This window comes from Polypterus senegalus, chromosome 12, assembly GCF_016835505.1.
Source record: "Polypterus senegalus isolate Bchr_013 chromosome 12, ASM1683550v1, whole genome shotgun sequence".
Lineage (NCBI taxonomy): Eukaryota > Metazoa > Chordata > Cladistia > Polypteriformes > Polypteridae > Polypterus > Polypterus senegalus.
Genome location: NC_053165.1, coordinates 35,563,365 through 35,585,987, shown reverse-complemented (window position 1 = coordinate 35,585,987; position 22,623 = coordinate 35,563,365). Strand labels below are relative to the sequence as shown.

The 22,623-nt window shown below is 37.1% G+C and overlaps 1 protein-coding gene across 1 annotated transcript in view; it reads left to right on the top strand.

Annotated features, from left to right (window-relative positions):
- Nucleotides 1–22,623, top strand: part of LOC120540226 (forkhead box protein P1-like) — a 526,994-nt gene that overhangs the window by 337,651 nt on the left and 166,720 nt on the right. Inside the window, exon 12 of the mRNA XM_039770790.1 lies at nt 19,910–20,011. Within this exon, the coding sequence (XP_039626724.1) occupies nt 19,910–20,011 (102 nt within the window). The remainder of the gene's footprint in view (nt 1–19,909; nt 20,012–22,623) is intronic.

Below are 22,623 nucleotides of genomic sequence, written 5' to 3'. Positions count from 1 at the left end.
TTTAAAATCCCAGGAGAGTTATTTCCTTCTAACCAAACAAATTAGCCTCTGACATAAATAAGCAGAGTTCGTATACACAAAAGCAAGTAATCCAACATCATTTAATAACAGTATTTAATATGTGCATACTTGAGGAGTATATATTATTAGAGATTTTTTTCCTTTATGCTCAGGGGATTTTGCACAATAGAATATGTTTTTGTAAATGACACAAAAAGTCTTTCATTTTAAACAAAGGTTTTTGTCTTCTCTTTTATATAGTTCCTGCTTTATGATACAATACAATACAATTTTTTTTTGTATAGCCCAAAATCACACAAGATGTGCGGCAATGGGCTTTAACAGGCCCTGCCTCTTGACAGCCCCCCAGCCTTGACTCTCTAAGAAGAAAAGAAAAAAACTCCCAAAAAACACCCTTGTAGGGAAAAAATGGAAGAAACTTTGGGAAAGGCAATTCAAAGAGAAACCCCTTTCCAGGTAGGTTGGGCGTGCAGTGGTTGTCAAAAAGAAGGGGGTGAATACAATACAGCACAATACACAGAACAGAATCAATCCTCAATACAGTACAAAAATAAAATTTTAGAAGTACGGAGTAGAATTTAACAGTAGATGATATCACATAATATGATTTGGATTTGTTTAGAGTCCTGGGGACCTCATTCATCAAGCTGCCTTCCCCATTTGGCGATTCCACAGCTGAAATAGCGCTAATCTGAACAAAGGACCCCTCTTTCCCACGATTCCTGTGATCCTCCATCAGGGATGACTTTACCTTAGGCAGGCAAAACAACTTGGCAGGTGGGCCATGGCACCAAGTGCCACATTTGACTACCAAGAAGAGAAACAGAATTGGTAAGGGTTAGTATCAAATCATAACTATCATTTTACTTATGTTTTAGTGCTAATGACTAACAACAGAGATACAGTCTGTACAGTTAATCAGCAGCTCTAGTCAGGATATGCTAAACTGAAGTAGTGAGTCTTCAGCCAGGATTTAAAAACTGAGACCAAAGGGGCACCTCTTATAGTAGCAGGCAGACCATTTCACAGTTGTAACTAAAAGCTCGACCTCCCACTGTTATTTTATTAATCCTTGGAATCATAAGCAGACTGGTATCTTGAGATCTTAATGTGTCTGATGTCAGGGACTAACTTTAAAACTGATTAGATGAATGTCCTGAAATGATAACATGGTTTTTTCTGAATAACAGAAACCCTATGATATCAACTCAAGTCACAGTCAGTAAAATAATTACAGAATGACCTGGACATAATTTTAACCTGTTCTGGGCAAGTATGTGGTAGATGAAGAATACTGTAAAGTAAACAAAAGTTTTACACATATATTCTATAAATATTAGATACAATTCTCCATTTTAGTGAGGTGCCTGAAAGCTGAAAATACCTATAAGTTGTACAATACACTTGTGTACTTTTAATCTCCTTATTACAAAGATATACTTAACAGTCAAACGTTGCTAAATAAATCAGTATCACTTTAGATTAGATGGTCCTAATTACGCTGTACTTACCTTTTAATTACCTGTATAATTACAGAGTAGGAGTTATTACCTTGTACTTATTATGTAATACAGTGTAACATCATAATTAAGTAGTCAATTGTAATTGTTATTCCACAATTTTTACACATACTGCAAACAACTGTGGAATAACAATTACATTTGAGTACTTAATTATGCTTATAGTACTTAACAGAAATGTAAGCATTGGTAACAGTTTATACAGTAATCCCTCCTTGCGTTCCAGAACCCCCCGCGATAGATGAAAATCTGCAAAGTAGAAACCATATGTTTGTATGGTTATTTTTATATATTTTAAGCCCTTATAAACTCTTCCACACTGTTAACATTATTAGAGCCCCCTAGACATGAAATAACACCCTTTAGTCAAAAGTTTAAACTGTGCTCCATGACAAGACGCAGATGACAGTTCTTCCTCACAATTAAAAGAATGCAAACATATCTTCCTCTTCAAAGAATGCATGTCAGGAGCAGAGAATGTCAGAGAGAGAGAGAGAGAGAGAGAAAAGCAAACAATCAAAAAATCAATACGTGCTCTTGGGCTTTTAAGTATGCCGAAGCACCGTGATAAAGCAGCATTTTTTAGAGGAGCCTCCGTATCCTCTAGGCAAACAGCCTCTGTGCAAACAGCCCCTCTGCTCACACCCCCTCCGTCAGGCGCAGAGAATGTCAGAGAAAGTGAGAGAGACAGAGAAAAGCAAACAATCAAGCACCATGTGGGAAGCATATCGTATATCATTGAGGAGTTTTATTTAATACGTAATACATGCTCTGATTGGGTAGCTTCTAAGCCATCCACCAATTGCATCCCTTGTATGAAATCAACTGGGCAAACAAACTGAGGAAGCATGTACCATAAATTAAAAGACCCATTGTCCGCAGAAATCCGTGAACCAGCGAAAAATCTTTGATATATATTTAGATATGCTTACATTTAAAATCTGTGATGGATTGAAGCCGCGAAAGTCGAAGTGCGATATAGCGAGGGATCACTGTAAATATCAAATTACTTATACTATTAATGACTAACCACAAAGATGCACTATGCATACCTGATCAGCAGCTCTGCTCAGTGTATGCGAAACTGAAGTAGTGAGTCTTCAGTCAGGATTTAAAAGCTGAGACTGAAGGAACCCCTTTTTAGTAGAAGGCAGACCGCTCTACAGCTTTGGAGCCCTGTAATTAAAAGCTCATCCTCACACTGTTATTCTATTCATCTTTGGAATGATAAGGAGACTGGCATCTTCAGATATTAAATCATGCTGTGGTTTGTAAGTAATGATATGTTCATATATGTAAGTTTTACCTTAGCCATTTAAGGTTTTGTATGTTAAAAGAAAGATTTAGAAATCTCCCCTAAACTTAACTGGAAGCTAGCGTAAGGGCTTAATAACTGGAGTTATCTGTTTGTATTTTTTTGTACTTGTAATAATTCTTGCAGCAGCATTTTCAGTTAAATGAAAGCTGTATAAAAAACAATTTGAACAACCAGTGAGCACCACATTGCAGTTAGTAGTCAATCCTACTAAAAATAAATGCATGAATTAATTCCTCAGTATACTGCATATTTAGAAAACATGTTAATTTTCCAACTTTTTAAAGATATAAAAAACATATTTTAGACAGTTTTGTAATGTGCAATTTAAATGACATGCTAGAGTTAAAGGTTATCTCATAGATTGGGGGCTGATCAAGGTTACTATAGTTTTGCCTTTTTATATTAGTTTTTATTTCTAAATTTTTCTGACCTTACTTGGAAATTCAGTTTAGTTTTAGTTTTCCTTCATCGTGTATTTTAAATTTAGTTTTTATCTCACAAAGACATTTCTATTTTATTTTTACTGTATACAGTATATATATATATATATATATATATATATATATATATATATATATATATATATATATATATATATAGTTTCAGTTGTAGTAATTATACTATGGTTAAAGAGCTACTATGGAGTTTAGTTTTGTGTTACAATAAGACAGAACTGTAAACTTATTGGATTTAGATATTAGTGGACACTTACTACATGGCTTACTATCTGGTTTTGTTTTTGTCTGATGAAAACAAGCCTAATCAAAACCAGATATTGAATATGAACAATTTTAGACAATTTTATCATTTTTTAAATATTTTCTATGTCATTTGTGCTGAACAAATATGCTCTGATTGTTGGCACTTTTTATTTCTTCCTTTTATTTCCCAGAATGAGCCAATTTGTAATGAAATTTAGGTGACTTTTAAGGCTTGAGGGTTTTTTTTTTTACTGTAAATGTCTATACCACACAATATATCTCACTCCAAGACAATATGCTTATAAAGAATGCCTTCAATATTGCATTCAAAAATCTTCCATACTGGGCTTTTTATTTTCTACCAGCCATATTAATCTTTGATTTAGTCTCAGGCATACACAATTTGTAGACAGGATTTTGACAAAATCAGAATCAAAAATCAGAAATTAGATTCTACTATATTGTGACAGGTGTGATCATGAAAATCATGGGGGCTTAGGAAGAACAGGGCTCTTAAGCTTGAATTAATGTGTAGACCCCACCAAGCTGTATTGAGGGAAACAAAGAAAAACAAGCATTTAGTGTCAGTGTTAGGGGCAGTGAGACTTGAATAGCCCATGCATATGAACACTAAATCCTTAATGAGCAGAGCAAGAGTAAGTAAAAGGAATAAGAAAGGGCACAAAACGACAGAGACAGCATTTGAGATTAAGAATAATATATACATCATCTAAACCTGTTAATTCAGTACAGGATGACAGGAAACCTGGAGGCTACCCCAGCCAGCTTGGATGCAAAGCAGGAAAATTCCCTGGTATGCAAGGCACCTGAGAAATAAACTGAAACGTTACTCACTCATGATTTTTCTCTCCATACAGCAGAGATGGGGGACTCGAGTCACATGACTTGACTCGAGTCACAATTTTCAGGACTTGAGACTAGCTTGATTGAAGTAAGAAAATGACTTGACTTGACTTTGACTTGAGAGTAAGTGACTTGAGACTTGACTTGACTTAAAGTGGAAGACTCGACAATGACTTGAACTTTTAAATATAATTAAATATAATTTGTTTAATAAAATAAAATAATTTAATAAAATAATTATGACTCAGCAGCACCATAATTGGTGCCTGCGCCTTTAACCCCATGTAGACGATTGTCGCGAATTCGCATCAAACTGCTTGCAGGCTGAATGCAGCCGAGGTGGCATGCGTATCCCGCTAATGCCGGTTGCTGCGTATTCGATACGTTCCAAGGATTGAATTGAAAGTGCTTCTGCTCCCATCTAGCGGTCTCAGTGGAAACTACAACCACCTGATTGAAGCGAGGTGTTGGCGTTTCCATGCACGTGGATTTTGGCTGCTCACTTCGCGAAATTCTCCATATCTGAGGTAAATTGCGCTAAGATGAAAATACATATAAGCTTATAGTTTTCTTCTATTGCTGATATTTCAGAATAGACTACATGTGACGAAGATTTCGGAAGTTAGACGCCGTTTTCGCTATGTCGCTTTTTCGCTACATTCGGCAATAATGGCTGCATATGAAAAATAATTGTATTTAGGTGCAATATCAAAGAAATTCGAATTCCTGTGCATAGATTTCAAATGCTTTGCATTTTGATCCTAGTTTATTTCTAGAATTTCTAATGTAAAAATAGCATACTGAGATATAAATGTGATTTCTGCTGTTTATTTTGAGGCAGAACGAAATGAACACATCAACTTTCTATGGAAAGCAAGCTGGTGGACTTCAAATCAGGGTTCCACCAGTTGAAAGTGATGACAGCTGTCTCAGTGACAGTGAGGAGAGCAATGAAGACTACATACCTACACCATTATCACAAGGTGATGTTTCTGAAGATGAAAGCAGTAGTAATGAGAGTACTGACAAAGAAAGCAGCAGTAATGAAGACTCTGACAGCAATCATGATGCACCTGCCAGCACCAGTGCTACTAGTGCAAGAAGGCGACCAGCTGCTACTGCAAGGAGAACACAGCAAAAGGTAGTGTGGAAGACGGTGCAACAACAGAATTCTGCAAAAGACATTCCAACTTGGCAAGCTGCTCTTCCAGATGCTGATGAAATCAGACTGCCAATTCAGTACTTCCGAGACTTTTTTGATGCTGATCTTTTGGATAGTATTGCACAACAAAGTAATCTGTATTGCACACAAAAAAATCCAAATAGTGCCCTCGAATTGGATCGAAATGAATTGGAGCAGTTTATTGGTACTGTAGTGTACATGAGTGTTGTACATTTGCCAAGGTCAAGAATGTACTGGTCCAGTGAATGTCGAGTAGCGCAGGTGGCTGATGTGATATCGAACAGATGGGAACAAATTAAAAAAATCATTTATTTCAATGACAACAGCAACATACCAGCCAACAATGATGGAAATTACGATAAGCTTTTCAAAATCAGGCCAATTATTGATTCACTTCTCCCAAAATTTCAGGGTCTCCCACTAGATCAAATGTTGTCTATTGATGAGCAAATGGTGCCATTCAAAGGTAGATCTAGTCTAAAGCAATATATCCCCAAGAAGTCATACAAATGGGGATACAAAATCTTTGTGCTTTGAGATATGTAAGGCCTGGTGCATTCATTTGATATATTTGCAGGGAAAATAGATCCTGTGCCTGGAGAACCTAACACTGGTGCAAGTGGAAACATTGTGCTAAAGCTTGCACAAGTTATTCGTGGTGCTCTCAATAACTTACTGTATTTTGACAACTGGTTTTCTTCCTTGGACTTGTTTGTTGCCCTTGCAAACAAGGGAATACCAGCCCTTGGGACTGTGCAGTAAAGTCTCCTGCAAGGGTGCAATTTCAGCGTAGACACCGATATGAAGAAGAAGGGAAGAGGGACATTTGAAGAGAAAAAGGTTGTTGTAGTCAATGTAGAAATAAGAGCAGTAAAATGGTTTGAAAATACAGGGGTGATTGTTACCAGCACTTTTGCCAGTGCCCAGCCTGTTTCTAATGTAGAAAGATGGGATAGAAAGTCGAAAAAGTGTCGATAGAATGTCCAAACATCATCAGCCTGTACAACAAGTTCATGGGTGGCGTTGATGCTCTTGATGCACTAATTGCATATTATTGCATCCACATAAGGTAAAAAGTACTAACATAGGTTCTTTTTTCATTTTGTTGATATGGCCATTGTAAACAGCTGGTTGTTGTATTGACGTGATTGTGATTCACTGGATGTTCCAAGAAAGAAGCAGAAGGATTTGCTTGCTTTTAGAACATCAATTGCACGTACACTCTGCATGCAAGGCAAGGTTATGTCAAGGAAGAAGAGGGGACGGCCTTCATCTGATGTTGAAAGGGATTTTGAAAAGAAGAAACATCGAGGTCCAGCTAAGGCTATTCCAACACTGGAAGTCCGTTCAGATGCTGTGGGTCACTGGCCAGTGGTTGAAAGTGGACGGCAATGCTGCAAACGCCCAAATTGTAAGGGCCAGTCAGCAAGTCTTACATTCTGTCAGTACATATAGTACATATCATTTTTTTGAGGAAAACATTTCAGGATTTCTCTCTATATGATGGATATGTATGGCACCCCGAAGTTTGAATTTCCAAAATGCAGTTTAAATGCAGCTTCAGAAGACTCTAAACGATTCCAGCCGAGAAGGAGGAGTCTTATCTAGCGAAACAATCGGTTATTTTCCAAACAAATTGACAATTTATATACTTTTTAACCTCAAATGCTGGTCTTGTGTTGTCTCTGCGCAGTCTGTGTGATTCGGGTAAATACAGTCTTAGATTGCAGCAAAAGTGCAGACACAGTGTTTACACAGTTAACATGTATAGAAGCTCAAATGCCCTTTACAAAAAAAGGTAAAAACAGCATTGCAGGATATTTTTGACATTAAAGATATAAAAGAGCTTGTTGTTTTTTTGACATCTATTAACTGTATTTACCCGAATCACACAGACTGCACAGAGAGGAGACAAGACCAGCATTTGAGGCTAAAAAGTATATAAATTGTCAATTTGTTTGGAAAATAACCAATCATTTCTGGCATTCTGAAGCTTCATTTAAACTGCATTTTGGAGGTTCAAACTTCGGGGGCGCCATACATATCCATTATATATAGACAGAAATCCTGAAATGTTTTCCTCAAAAAAAAACAAACAATTTCTTTATGACTGAGGAAAGAAAGACATGAACATATTGGATGACAAGGGGTGAGTACATTATCTGTACATTGTTGTTGTCAAAGTAAACTAATCCTTTCAGATTGAATTGCATTATACATTTTAGACTGGATTTGTTAGTTTTAAACATTTTGTGTAAGCAACACAATTTTATTTTCAGATATTAATGTAGCACAGATATGCATATCATTTAAATATAGCAATGCAAATAAGATACATAATATATGTATATAAGTTCATCTTTTCTGTAAAAATTTTTCTGTGCAAAAATAAACGTATTGAAAATTTAACCTCTGTTTGTTTTAGTACTGGAACTTGACTTGACTTGGCTTGAAACTTATCAGGACTCGACTTGACTTGCTTAGGGTGAACCCTTGACTTGATTTGACTTGCTTGATTTGTCTTAACTGTGACTTGAGACTTGACTCGAGACTTGATGGTTAACACTTGAAACTTGCTTGGACTTGATCATATGCGACTTGTCCCCATCTCTGCCATACAGTAAACATTTTGTTGACCAGCACGTTTCGATTTCAGGCGTTTGAAGTACATCTTGATATACAGTACAACTAGTGCATATAAAGGCAGCATGTAAATTGCTTTCTATTTCACATGCTTTACACACCCGTATTCAGCTTGCTCTGTTACCACAAATGCTGTGTGAACACCTGCCCTCCATCACCAGCCGCAATTCACTGGATGAATATATGGAGGTAGCTTGTGGTGGGTTAAAGACTAAAAGCAAAAATATTCATTCACAAATGCAAGCTAAAAATATTTTTAGTATGTAATTATTTTATTTTAGTTAGTCTTTCCAACTACTTTAATAGTTTCGTTTAGTTTTAGTTTTTCATTTCGGCTTTGTTAATTATTTTATTTCAGTTTACGAAAATGTTTTTTTAACAATAGTTTCAGTTTTGATTTTAGTTTTTATTAACTATAATAACCTTGGTCACTACATACTGTAATTATGTTGGATTTGGTTCTGCCCTTGACAATAAATTTACAGATTGAATCAAAGAGAGTGTGGCATCTAGATTGTAACTCTGATATTTAAGTGATGTGTAATCATGGAAAACAATTTAGGTCAGCTAACATCAAATGATCATATGACCTTGAGAGAGGCTTTGGATGCAATGGCTCCCTTTAAAACAAAAGTGATCAAAGTGCATAGAAACCCTCCCTGGGTTAACACTAGAATTACCAGAGCCTACAAAAAAACTCATAGATCTGGCCCACCTTAAATCTGTTCGCACCTCTCTGCCAGCGTCCTTTGTCCTGTAAATGTGCCGATAAAGACAAGCAGCAAGCAGCATAAATTCACATCTGATCTGACGCTGTTTGTTTTCAAATATTATTGCATTAGTGTGATGATGTTTTCACATATATTGTCTCTTTCTTTCAGGTGTGTAATAGAAACCACAGCACAGAGAGAAGTGTACATTGTAACAGGTACACACGTTGTAAATGTAGGAAGGATGATCCTTGTGTGTGTGTGAACTGTTAACATTTGAATCTGATGATTGCATATAGTGCTGAACTTACTGCTCTGTACTATTCTTTACTCTGAATGTCCTGGAGTACAAAAAAAAGGTCATACAGCAACATGTGGGGTCTGACAAGATCGGGGGAAAAAAATCAAGTGGTCACTGATTACAAACCGTAAGATGTTATGTGAATGAATATGAATAATATGAATAATGTTGCATCCGTGCCACAAAGTTTTCAGAAATGTACTGTACAGGTCATAAAACAAATAATTCCAAATATCATATATACCTAGGTGCATATTAATTCAGCATGAACAGGAACACTCAATAAAACTGAATAAAAAAATCAAGTGACGGTGAGATACGAAGAAGGCAGATTCGCCAGCATCTGTGTGTCAGCTTTTATCCCTCCAGATGATGTCCAATTCCATTGTCTCAAAACACGAGTCACATTTCCAGTTATTCCGAGTTTCAAATATAAACTAACAGCGTCAGATCCCTGAGTTTGGGGGAGGGGGGGTTTGGGGGGTGGTAGTATGTATTGTGGTCGTGATTTAGAGAGAATAAAAGTGAAAAAAAGGTAACTTTTACAAGTCCTATAAATGTACACCATGTGTTACAGACGCAAACCAAGTGTATGTGTGTACTGTATAATATTAACAATAAGAGCAGCTCACTATATAATTATAGGAGTGAGTCGGGATCAAACCAAGGACTCTTGATTACAAGTCAGCAAATCTTACCGCTACGCCATGGAAGCTGTTGTCTTTTTCTTGAACCTTTTTTGAAAGTGTTTATTTGATCTTTGGACTTCAGGCTTCATACATTATACAGTTAATGCCTACATTTTCTCATTTACTACTAAAATATGAAAAATGTTTCTGTTTTAAAAATGTGTCTACACAGATTATCTTAGAAATGGAACACACATGAAATGCATGTGTTCCAAATAACGATCTATTATTTCCACTCTAAAACTCCACTTCACTCCCAGATAATCAATCAAAGCATGAGCTGGGAGAAGTTTGTGCACGTTCTAAGTCGGTGGGGGGATGGAATAGCCAGCTGCTTGCTGCTTGTGTTTATCGGCACATTTACAGGACAAAGGACACTGGCGGAGAGGTGCGAACAGATTTAAGGTGGGCCAGATCTATGAGTTTTTTCGTAGGCTCTGGTAATTCTAGTGTTAACCCAGGGAGGGTTTCTATGCACTTTGATCACTTTTGTTTTAAAGGGAGCCATTGCATCCAAAGCCTCTCTCAAGGTCATATGATCATTTGATGTTAGCTGACCTAAATTGTTTTCCATGATTACACATCACTGAAATATCAGAGTTACAATCTAGATGCCACACTCTCTTTGATTCAATCTGTGAATTTATTGTTAAGGGCAGAACCAAATCCAACATAATTACAGTATGTAGTGACCAGAAATAAATTCATTTCATGGAGTAATATTTAAATTTTAAATATCAGCTCTGTGAATTATAATTAAATCTAATGTATGGTTACGATTATGAGTTGGACCGTTGACAATCTGACAAAATTTTACTAAATTTAACAAATAAGGAAACATTTGCTAAAAGTTATATCAATGTGTACATTAAAATCCCCCATCAATACTACATGATCATAATTTATAGCCAAATCAGGTAAAAAGTTGCTAAATTCAGTCATAAATAATGAATATGACCCTGGTGGTCTGTATACGCTCCATCATACGTGGAGTGCTGTCCCAGAATCTGATCCATCATCCTCTAAAAAATTAACAGAGCACCAAGGAGACCAAGTGGGAGTGTAGGGTGGTGAACGCAGTCTTCTTGCAGCTGGATTCTTCCAAAGTCACCTGCCAGTACCCCTTTGTGAGATCAAGGGTGGAAATAGAAGAGGCTTGTCCAAGCATCTCCAGCAAGTCATCAATACATGGCATCGGGTACGCATCAAATTTGGAAATCTTATTCAAGCGTTGAAAATCTATACAAAACTGAATGGAGCCATCCAGTTTTGTTACCAGAACAATTGGCCAATTACATCTGCTTCACCTTCTTATGTATCACAGTCCTCCTTGCTACTGGAATATGATATGGGTGCATCTGTACCTTAACACCAAGCTCCATCACAGTCTTGTGTTCAGCAATTTCAGTCAGGCCAGGCATGGATGAAAAGATATCAGAGTTTCTTCTAACCAGGGACAGTAACTCAGCCTTCTGAGTGTCCATCAAATCATCACCAGTAGCAACCTCAATCTGAGTCATTACAGCGGTAGTGGCCAACACCTCATTAGGATTGTGCCACTCCTTCAAATAATTAACATGTAGGTTTCCACGGGCTTTCACTGGCTGGTAATCCTAACTTTATAGTTCACACAACTCATGCGTTCTTCCACTACTGCAGGATCCAGCCATTTCGCCAATAACTTGTTTGGGTCAGACGGGATCAAAACAAGAACCTGATTGCCTTTTTTGAATTCACAAAATGTACTTTTTCTATCATAATCACATTACTGATTATCCTCTCATATTGCTGATTCTCCACACTGATAAAGGACTATTTAAAAATATTTTCCTGGAGCTAAGTGACCTGATCGACAAATTTCGCCCTGTGGGTGTCAGTTCAAACCCCTGTCCATTCTTCCTGATGTCCAACACCCCTCGTGGCTGCCAACCAAATAATAGTTCAAATGGACTTAAGCCAGTAGCTACCTGAGGAGATTCCTGAACAGCAAGCATGAGAAAGGGCAACACAGTGTCAAAGGAGGTGAGGTCATAATTAGCCACCCAACGAATCATCTGTTTTAAATCATCTGCTAAATCGTTCAATGTGATCAGAAATCACATGATACAAGATGCCATTCTTAACTAAAAGTGCAGAGTTTTTAAACTATAACCTTCCCACTCCTCATAGTAATCATCTGCAATACGTGCTTGCTCAAATACAAGATATAAGCTGTGTTCATCTCATTGTAAGAGCACAAATTCAGTCTGTGTGGCAGCCTCTGTATCCATAGAGCCCGATGCAACAGCCTCTGACTTGGTCTGGGTGTCATCCCCAGCTTCCCTAGTCAATGGTTCCTCAGAGACAGAAACAGTACCCCTGTCTGGGGAGGCTGAAGGGGCAAGTGCCTGCTGCAGAGCACCTTCCAACTGTCCCCAAAACTCAGGTGAGCGATCATCCCCCTCCTCACTGTTCAAATCTGATTCAGTCTGCAAGCTGGCCAACCTTGTCAGGAGCGAAACCCTCTTTTTCTACTAAAGAGAGAAGTGCTTTGCAAGCAGGCAAGAGCATAGGGCAGTCCTCCTCCCAACTAAGAAAGACCAAGGTGAAGAGTCCAATACAGCAGTAAAAACTCTAAAGTTCCTTCACTTATATTTTGGGGGAATAGTACAGGCTCCTTAACATCCCATGGGACCTCATCTGCGTCCAGTGAAACAGAACACATGCAGCATGCATGCAGTGATGATGACACCATCCTGCATTCTCTCCCTTATCTTATCAAAAGAACAGAGCTTTCCTGTGCAAGAGGAGACAGAAAGTGAGTGTAAGTCCAGGTCAGTGGCAGCTTTTAAATGTTCCCCACCAGACAGACATGTTACATGGTGAGCCAGCAAACTTGCAGTTATACTGGCAGCAGACAACCTATCCATACCTTACCTGCATTAACAGTGTTTTGGCACACAGTGCAGTTTTTGCATTATTTATACACTAACCTTATTGGCAGAGCATATTGCAGTATAGAACCTGGGGCCTTATGCATAACGCTGTGTTTAGAATTCATACTTAAACATGGACTAAAGTGGAAATGTGTGTGCACACAAAACAATTCAGATGCTGAAAACCATATGTAAGCCAACTTCCATGCACTTCTACATAAATTCCAGTCAGTATGAAATGTAACACTTGTGCACGCGCCTGCCACCCCACCATGACTCCTCTGAGAATTTAGCATATTTTAATATGCAAATCAATATAAACAGCCCTTTCCGTTCAGTGTTAGTTAAAAGACAATAGAAAAAGCACATGAAAAAAGAAATTTGAGACAAGGAAAAACATATCATTTGTTGGCTAAAGCAGTGGTATAAACAACAAAAGGAAGTTGATCAAGTGATACAGAGAGAAACTCAAAAGTTCAAGTTCAGAAAGTTGCACAGGAACAGCATGGTTGTTTACTGTAGCAGGATCTACCACTCTCCTATTTTCAGACACAGAAGTTAGGCAGGGTCGTAGCCAGGTTATTGGCCAAGTAATACCATTCTCTGCATTCATAATGTTCCTTGTATCACTGATCGATGACAAGTGCTTATAGCCCTGATATAGCTGCCCCAGCAGTGGGAAAGCAATCTTGCACAGACACGGCAATCGAATTTTGGGACGCACCTTGGCGTGTCATCCAGTTGGGGGGGAGGGAGAGTGTCCAAAAAAGTTCAGAAACCTCATTTTATATATATACAGTATATATATTGTCAAAGAAAGACAAAAGAGCCACAAAAAGGATTGGGTCAGCCTCCTGTATACTTGAACCTGGGTGCAAAATTTAATAAATTGATTGCACAGTTGTACATTCATTGATGGCACTGATTGCAATCCAAAACAGAACTGACTGGTTGAGGTAAAGATGGTGGTTTTAAAATAAGGCAGAGGAAATTAGTTAAGTCATCGGGCCTAGGACAGGAAGTGACATCATCGGGGCCAGGCGAAATTTCCTGTATCTGGTCTGCAGTGGAAAAAGAGAAAGGATTAGTGCACTCCGCCACCCCCTGGTCTGGCATGGAATTACCTTCATTTGAGGCCTTAAGCTGCCTCCTATGTGCATGTGTGTGAATTTAGAATGTGATGTAGGAATAAGGACCATGACTCAATCCCCTGGATGGAACTCTCGGAAAGACATGCCCTGATCATAATATCAGGCCTCTGCTGCTTGTGCCTTTTCCATGTGACTTTTTAGCAAGGAGTGGATTTTTCCAAATCTATTGCATAATTATGCAATAAATTCTAATATGTTTGTAGAGGGGAAAGCCTCTTCCCGCCATCCTTCTTTTAAAATATCCAATATGCCCTTGGTTGTTGTCTATACAATAACTCAAAAGGTGAGAAGTCCGTAGAGGCTTGTGGGACTCCCGATATGCAAAAAGGATGAGGGGGAGGAGCTGATCCCAGTTCCTTCCATTCTCGCTGACCACCTTGCGAAGCCTTTTCTCATTTCTTGTCTGAATAAACCTCTCTACTAGACCAGAGGATGACACACCATGGTCTTTAGATGCTTTATTTTAAGTATCTTGGCTATTTCCTTCCTTCCTTCCTACATCTCCGAGGTAAAAGGCGTCCCTTTGTCTGTAAGGACTTCTTTAGGGATGCCACTCGCGCTAAGACCACTGCCAACTCCAGTGCAATGGCTTTAGAAGTAGATGAGAGCAAAAGAACAGCTTTGGGATACCGGGTAGCATAATCCACTAGGACTAAAATATATTTATGTTCTCTAGCTTAGGGTTCCAGGGGTCCTACTAAGTCGATCCCAATCCTTTCAAATTGGACATCAATCAGGGGAATGGGAACGAGAGGAGCACAGTCCTCCTAGGAATTTGTTGCAATTGACACTCTGGACAGGATGTGCAAACGTGACGAACATCCTCATTAATTCCCAGCCAATAAAATTGAACCGTAACCCATTAAAAGCTGTGTTTGGTGTTCTCCCAGATGGCCTTAAAGTGGAGAAGGACAAACAAACTACACTATTGGTACGCAGACTTATTTTGCTCTCCCCTTTTAAGTCAGTGGGTAACTGATGTTTTATACTATTTGAAATTGGAAAAATTAAATTCTCAGAGGATCTGTGCAGAACTTTTTCAAAAAATTCCAGCATGTTAGAAAAACATGACCTCTCTCTTCTGAACCCATGCTGACTGTTCCTATTATCTCCTTTCCTTGCTAGGTGTTGCTCAATCTTATCCTTAATAATTCCTTAATAATTCCTTCCATTACTTTTCCTGTGATGCACGTTAAACTTACTGGACTATAGTTGCTTATATCTTAGATTTGCCATTTTCGAGTTCTTTGGAATTTCTCCAGTGCACAGTGATTTCCTAAAAATATGTGTCAAGGATTTATATACGCAGTGGTAGCGCTGCTGCCTCGCAGTTAGGAGACCCGGGTTCGCTTCCCGGGTCCTCCCTGCGTGGAGTTTGCATGTTCTCCCGTGTCTCGTGGGTTTCCTCCGGCGCTCGGTTTCCTCCCACGATCCAAAGACATGCAGGTTAGGTGGATTGGCGATTCTAAATTGGCCCTAGTGTGTGCTTGGTGTGTGGGTGTGTTTGTGTGTGTCCTGCGGTGGGTTGGCACCCTGCCCTGGATTGGTTCCTGCCTTGTGCCCTGTGTTGGCTGGGATTGGCTCCAGCAGACCCCCGTGACCCTGTATTCGGATTCAGCGGGTTAGAGAATGGATGGATGGATGGATTTATATATGTATTCACTAGCCTCCTTAAGAACTTGAGGGTAAATATTATCTTGTCCTAGTGATTTGTTTGATTTAATCTGAGCAGTATTTCTCCCTCTACAATTTCCAAATCCCAGTACCTCCTTAGTAGTCTTGTTTAGCTCTGGAAGGTTATCCACCTGCTCATTTGTGAAGACATCAGAAAAATGTAAGTTTAGGGCATCCACTATTTCATTGTCTGTATCTTTTAATTCCCCTTTACTATTTCTGATGCACCTCACCTTCTTCTTGACTGTTCTTTTACTACTAAAATGCTGAAAGAATCTCTTCTTTAACCTTATCTGCTGTATTCCTCTGCAACTGTCTTTTAGCTTCCATGATATCCTTCTTAATGGTTGTTATCATGTTCTCAAACGCTCTTACGATTCACTTTGCAGTCATTAGTCTTATAAAGCAGTTTTTTCATTCACAGCTTCTTTTTAAAATCTTTATTAATCAACTGTGGAGTTTCTTTTTAATTTCCTATTAATTCCAAATTTAGGTATGTACCTGTCCTGCATTACATGTAAAATATTTTTAAATCTGTTTCACTGCTTCTTGACTATCTTCACGCTTAAAAGCTTATCCCAGTCTATCCTCCTTAGACTTTGCCACATCTGTTCTAAATTTGCCCTACCAAAGTTATACGTAACAGTTTTATCTTTGCATCTGCACTGTTACAAAATACTGAGAATTGTATTATATTATCCCTAGTGGTTCAATCACCTCTACACTCTAAATTCTATCTTGATTATTACAAAATACTAAATCCAGACAAGGTTTACCTGTGTTGGTCCTTTAACATACTGTGTAAAAAACATCACTGATTATTTCTTAAAACTCCTGTTATTGTGGTCCTCCATCTGCAAGGTTATCCCAGTTAACATTTGGATAATTAAAGTCCCCCATGACTATAATATCTCCCAGTAAACTTGCCTGTTTGATATTACGAAAAGATGTGTGTTGAAATTATTGTCTGAATTGGGTGGTCCATAACACAATTCTTAAATTAAGACCTCTTTCCCTAATATTTTCCAGGCAAAGCCACATGTCCTCACTAAGATGGTGCCCTGTATCTTCATTGCAGAAACCCTAATTAGATATTAAATCCAGATTTAGTACCTGAGGTATCTGTAAAAGTAGTTAATTACATATTTAAGATTTATATACTGTGGTGGACGCCCAGGGCACTTACCTGGCCAGGACATCTTAATAAAGGAAGGTTCAGGGGAGTTGACATGCAAAGGGCATTATCTCCCCGGAGTGCTAGCTGGCAGCCTCCCTGGGTTGCAGCGGTGCCTTGGATTCCCTCAGGGTACCATGGGAGTTGGAGTTTAGAACAGTACTGTTGAGTTCCTTGGATGCTGCCAGGAAGTGCTACATGATTTGTGGAGTCATACATCACCCAGAAGTGTTTCTGAACCATGTTAATGGGCCACCGGAAGTACTCATGAGTGCAGGATAATAGAAGCCCATTGCCCCTGCTCCAGAAGCCAGAGGGACGAAGCTGAGTGGAGGCAGAAGGAGAGACAGAGAGAAAAGAAGACAGAAAAGAGTGCTGTGTACTGCTTTGTGCTTTTGTAACTGTGCTGTGCAGTTTCCCACAGCTGAATAAAAGCCTGTGTTGTGTTGGACTTGTGTCTCTTGTCTGTATGTGTCAGGTTAGGGAGCTGATGCACCCCCTAGTGTTTACAATACAAAACTTAATCATTCAAATTAAAATATTTCACAGTGTTTTCTATAAAATTTCTACTCATTATGATACAAACCAGTTTTAGGCATTAAGACATTATTTTAAGCCGAAAATCTTTTTTATTTTTTCTTTCTTTTTTTTTACTGAAACTTGGCTTGGGGATTAAGATATTAACAGCTAAACCAAGGGTCTTGTTCTTCTAAAAATCACACAATATAGGCAAAGAGGCAGACTACGAACGATTTGTAATGATGAGTCTCAAATATATTTCAAATGTGTAAAGTTATACATCTTTAGGTTTGTTATGATATTTTGTAAAACCAAATTGAGTTTTCTTATATTATCAATTGTAAAAGATGGATAAGATGCTGAAATAAATAGTAACAGTTCTCAGATAAATGGGACAAGACACTGTGAAGTGTTGGGTTCTCCCTGAGATCCCCATTTATTAGAGACCAGGCTAATGACAAAAGTAAAATGAAAAAGTAAGTCAAGTCAATGACTGTGAATCAGTCACATATGCTGTACTTCTGCAGCCTGTTCAGACTCCAACAGTCACAAGCCTTAAAATGAACACCAGCTTATGGCTGTTGCAGTGTTTATAAAAATCTGGTGCTGAAAGGGGTAGGACTTCCATTTTATCATTGGGACCCTCCTCCAGTCTCAGGCTTTAAGAGGAAGAGCAGCTTCGTACATGCATATTTACATAAACTACCCTTGTTGTGTCGTCTTGTGCTGACACTCTCTCATCACGAATGTGCAACACATTACATCACTGGTTTTCAACCTGTGGGGCGGGCCCCTAGAGGGGTGCGAAGTAACGAAAAGGGGGTGCGAAGATGTGAAAAAAAGAAAACAAGAATCAAAAATATGAAAAAAACATCTGTTGAAACCAAAACAAATTAACTTAAATTACATTCTGATACTAGAACAATAAATATAGAGTTAGATAAATGTCGATAAAAGTTAAGTAGGTATAATAAAATATGCATCCACATATTAAAAAAATGTTAGGGGGGGGTGTGATTAAACTTGTTATGAAAAGTCAGGTCGCAAATACTTAAAGGTTGAGAAACGCTGCAGTACATATATCCTAATTACAAATTAAATAAAACTAATAATAATACAATTTATATGTAAAAAAGATTTAGATAAAGCAGCTGCTCTTTAAACAATGGTTGTTTAAATGTGAAAAGATTCACTATAATTCCTTTTTAAACTAGAGTATAGATCTGTTAATTACAGACCTGTTAGATTAATAATATCACTGGTAAATTATTGGAACTGATTATACAAGCAAAATGAAAAACAATTCACTTAAGTATGTTAACAGCCAGGTGGCAGAGGTGTTTATATTATGCTAAAGATTTTAAGAAGGCAGAAATATTAATTATCATTTCACCATAGTATATTTTCTACTGCAACTTGCAAAAAGCTTTTAATTATCACATGAGAGTTTAATATTGAGACTAAGCACTGTGTATATTTTAAGAATGGTGCAGAATTGGCTTAAACACAAATAACAGGTTATAGTATGGGGGTGCACAGTATTTTCTAATGAGTATTTAAAATAGCACTCTTTATGGATCACTGATAGTACTTCTGTACATTTTAATATATCCAAATGACTTAAAAATGTAAAAGCATAACATTTTAAAATTTATTTAATAGTCCATTTCAGGGCAACAGTACTGTTTGAGACAGGAAACAAAACTAGACAGGGTGCCAGTCCATTGCCGAATGTAACAAAAAAGATGGTTAAATTTGTAAAAATCAATAGATTGTTTGGATTACTGCACAATCTAAATTGATGTTGATAGACCTGGAAAAATTCTAATATTGCACATTTGTGGAAACCTAAAATACATCTCACTCAAAAGACTTGACACTTCCAGTAGACCGATCTCTTTCACATCTGGAAGATTTCAACATGAGCAATAGTGATATAATCCAAATTAGGCAACCTCTTTACATACCACAGTGCAGAATCCATGTGTATAAATATGCATAAATATGCATATTCATATTCCAACACATAATGTAAATGTTTAATTTATTTTAAATGTGAAGTAAATTATACTAATTTACTGATGCATCCTATACAATTTTGGTCTCTGTATTAAAATAACAGCTAGAGAAAATTCACACAAGAGCTAACATGTATGAGGTTATCAGATATCCAATGTTTAAAGTGTTTAACCTTTCCACACTAATAAACATAGATTTAGAGGAAATTTTGAAAAATATTTAGACATTTTGATGCATGAAGTGGATGCTTGCTGTTACTTTAACATATGCACTTTAACAAGAACTAGATGGATACATTTTAGCAGCATGTTTTGCACAAATGTTATTTTCTGCAGGAGAATAAATGAAAAAAAGGCACTGCATATAATAAGTAGATGTTGTTAACACACACTGGTAAGTGAACAATAATTGGCAAAGCCATGTGGGTCTGAATCACCTTCTGCCATTAAAAATGATATAATTTACTGTTCTGAAGACAAATAAATATATCTTTCATGTTTCTTTTAGGCAATACTTGAGTCTCCTGAAAAGCAGCTAACACTTAATGAAATTTATAACTGGTTCACACGAATGTTTGCATATTTCAGACGCAATGCTGCAACATGGAAGGTAATTATAATATTTAATTTTATATCTGTAATTCAAGAAAAAGAAACAATCTAGAGTTTTTTTATTTACAGGGGTTTGCCAATGCAATGGATATGTTTATAGTAAGTGAAAACTGAAAAAGTATTGGTCATAATAAGTAAAACATATGACATCTCTTTTAAAAATTATTAAAGCTTCCAGTACTATTTATTCAATAAAACTGAATCTGTTGAATAAAGCTGTTTATTTGGATAGAAGTAAAATAGTAATTAGGCAGGTTTCCAATTATCATTAAAAACTGAAATTTCAAACACCTTTCCCCATTTTTCAATTTGTCTAAAGGTATTTAATAATCCTTTTACACCATAACTAATCTCAAAAGTGTACAGTTTTACACTTCATTATCCTAAGTGACAGTAAGAAACAGATTTTTTTAATATGTTGAAGAGGCACTCATTATCAGTTTTTTTTTGTTACTTACTTGCCTTTCCATTCATAAAGTCCCTCTCAGTTCATATTAAAAGAACTTATCTGTCCACCAGACAAAACATTTGAGAAGTGCTTCTAATCTTAAAATAAAAATATATTGCAGACTAACAAAAACTGTATGAAACAAACATGCAACAAAACATCTTTGTAACTGTCAGTTTTCTTTACAACCAATGAATTTTGGATTTTCTAATTGTTTCCTAGGTTTTTTGTTTTTTTTTTATGAAAAAGATATACACTTTTCCAGGCTGGATAGAAATCTTTGCAATGGAATATTTAATTACGGGGGGTAATTGTGGTATTTATAAATGAAACAATAAGAGAAAATGCATATGAAGTACTGTCAAAACTCGACTTGATTTTTTTTTGGAAGAAATAAGTGGATAGGACTAGCGAGCTTTGTTGGGCTGAATGGCCTGTTCTCGTCTTGTTTTTATGTTCTAAAAATACCAACATACGGTATGTCTCTTTAAGTTAATCCACTGTTTGTATTGAAACAAATGCCTACTTTCATTTACTAAACTTTATGTTCAAAAACAGAATATGTGAACCATTTTTAAAAATGATGTTGCTTAAAGGATCTGGGAAAAATAAAGATGATAACTTATGGGTAAATCTGATTCCTGACTTTGCTCTTATTAAAAAATGAACTGAGAAAAGACACATTATGTAGAAGAGGGTGAACAGTTTTAAATGTACAGTAATTCAGAAAAAATTTAAATATTTAGCATAACTGATTTTAAACAATGAATTTTTGTAGTATTGTATACCTTCTTAAATTTAGAATGTGCCTTGGAATCAAACATCATGTACATTTGAGTTACATGTATAGATTTTTTTCAAAATTACTATCATTGCAATTGCATTGATATATTTTAGAACACAAAATATGAAAGTTAATTTACATTTATCATTTTTTTGTTATTCTTTAATGTCAATAAGCTATAATGATAGCTATTACTAAAATAATAATAAACTTCCAATATACAGATTAGCTTTTCACTCCCAATGTGCCACTGTTGTCCCATGTTTAATACATGCTTTAATTATTTTCATCATGAAAATGATATCAAGTATCTTAGTATTTAAAATATTCAGAGAGCTGTAATATCATGAATGTAATGTATTCTGTGTCCTGCTGATGTAAGAGAAACCCCGTTTAAGAAGCATGTAGTGATTCACACACATAGAGCACATGGAAGAACACATAAAATATGAAGCATTTAATGTGCTACTTTACTTACGATGGGATTTGAGAAACTATTAAATTAAAAGATTTTACGATTATGTTTATGGCATTCTACTTTAATGACAAAGTAAACTGTGATAAAAGTGGAAATTTTGAGATTATAGTTGACATTTCAAGCTTTTTTCCCACTGTGTCCCTATTTTTTTTGTGACAAGACCCTGAAGGTTGCTGAAGGTTGTGTTGGTGTTACCGGTGTTTCATCTCACATGGCACACTGGATATCATTGAGAGGAGTCGCAGCACACAGCTCAATGGCAACTCTGGTCTGTACCGAGAACTGAGGGCTGTGAGGGCTATTGAGGGCAGATAAAGAGGCATTTGTTAGAAAAATCTGTGAGCAAGTGAGATACCATCTGTGGTCTAGCGACCCATGTCCTGCTTACAGAGGAATTGAAGCATTACACACATCCAAATCTGTTCCACAGAAAGTCGCAGTCAGGTAGTGAACCAGCTGAGGGGAGGAAAGGCTGCAAGGATACAATGCAATACAATACATTTTATTTTTGTATAGCCCAAAATCACACAGGAAGTGCCACAATGGGCTTTAACAGGCCCTGCCTCTTGACAGCCCCCCAGCCATGACTCTCTAAGAAGACAAGGAAAAAACTCCCAAAAAAAAACCTTGTAGGGAAAAATGGAAGAAACCTCAGGAAAGGCAGTTCAAAGGGAGATTCCTTTCCAGGTAGGTTGGGCGTGTAGTGAGTGTCAAAAGAAAGGGGTCAATACAATACAATACACAAAACAGAACAAATCCTCAATACAAAATTTTAGAAGCACGGAGCAGAATTTAACAGTAGATGATATCATATAATAAGATTTGGATATTTTTGAGTCCTGGAGACTTCATCCATCAAGCTGCCTCCCCTATTTGGCCATTCCACGGCTGAAACAGTGC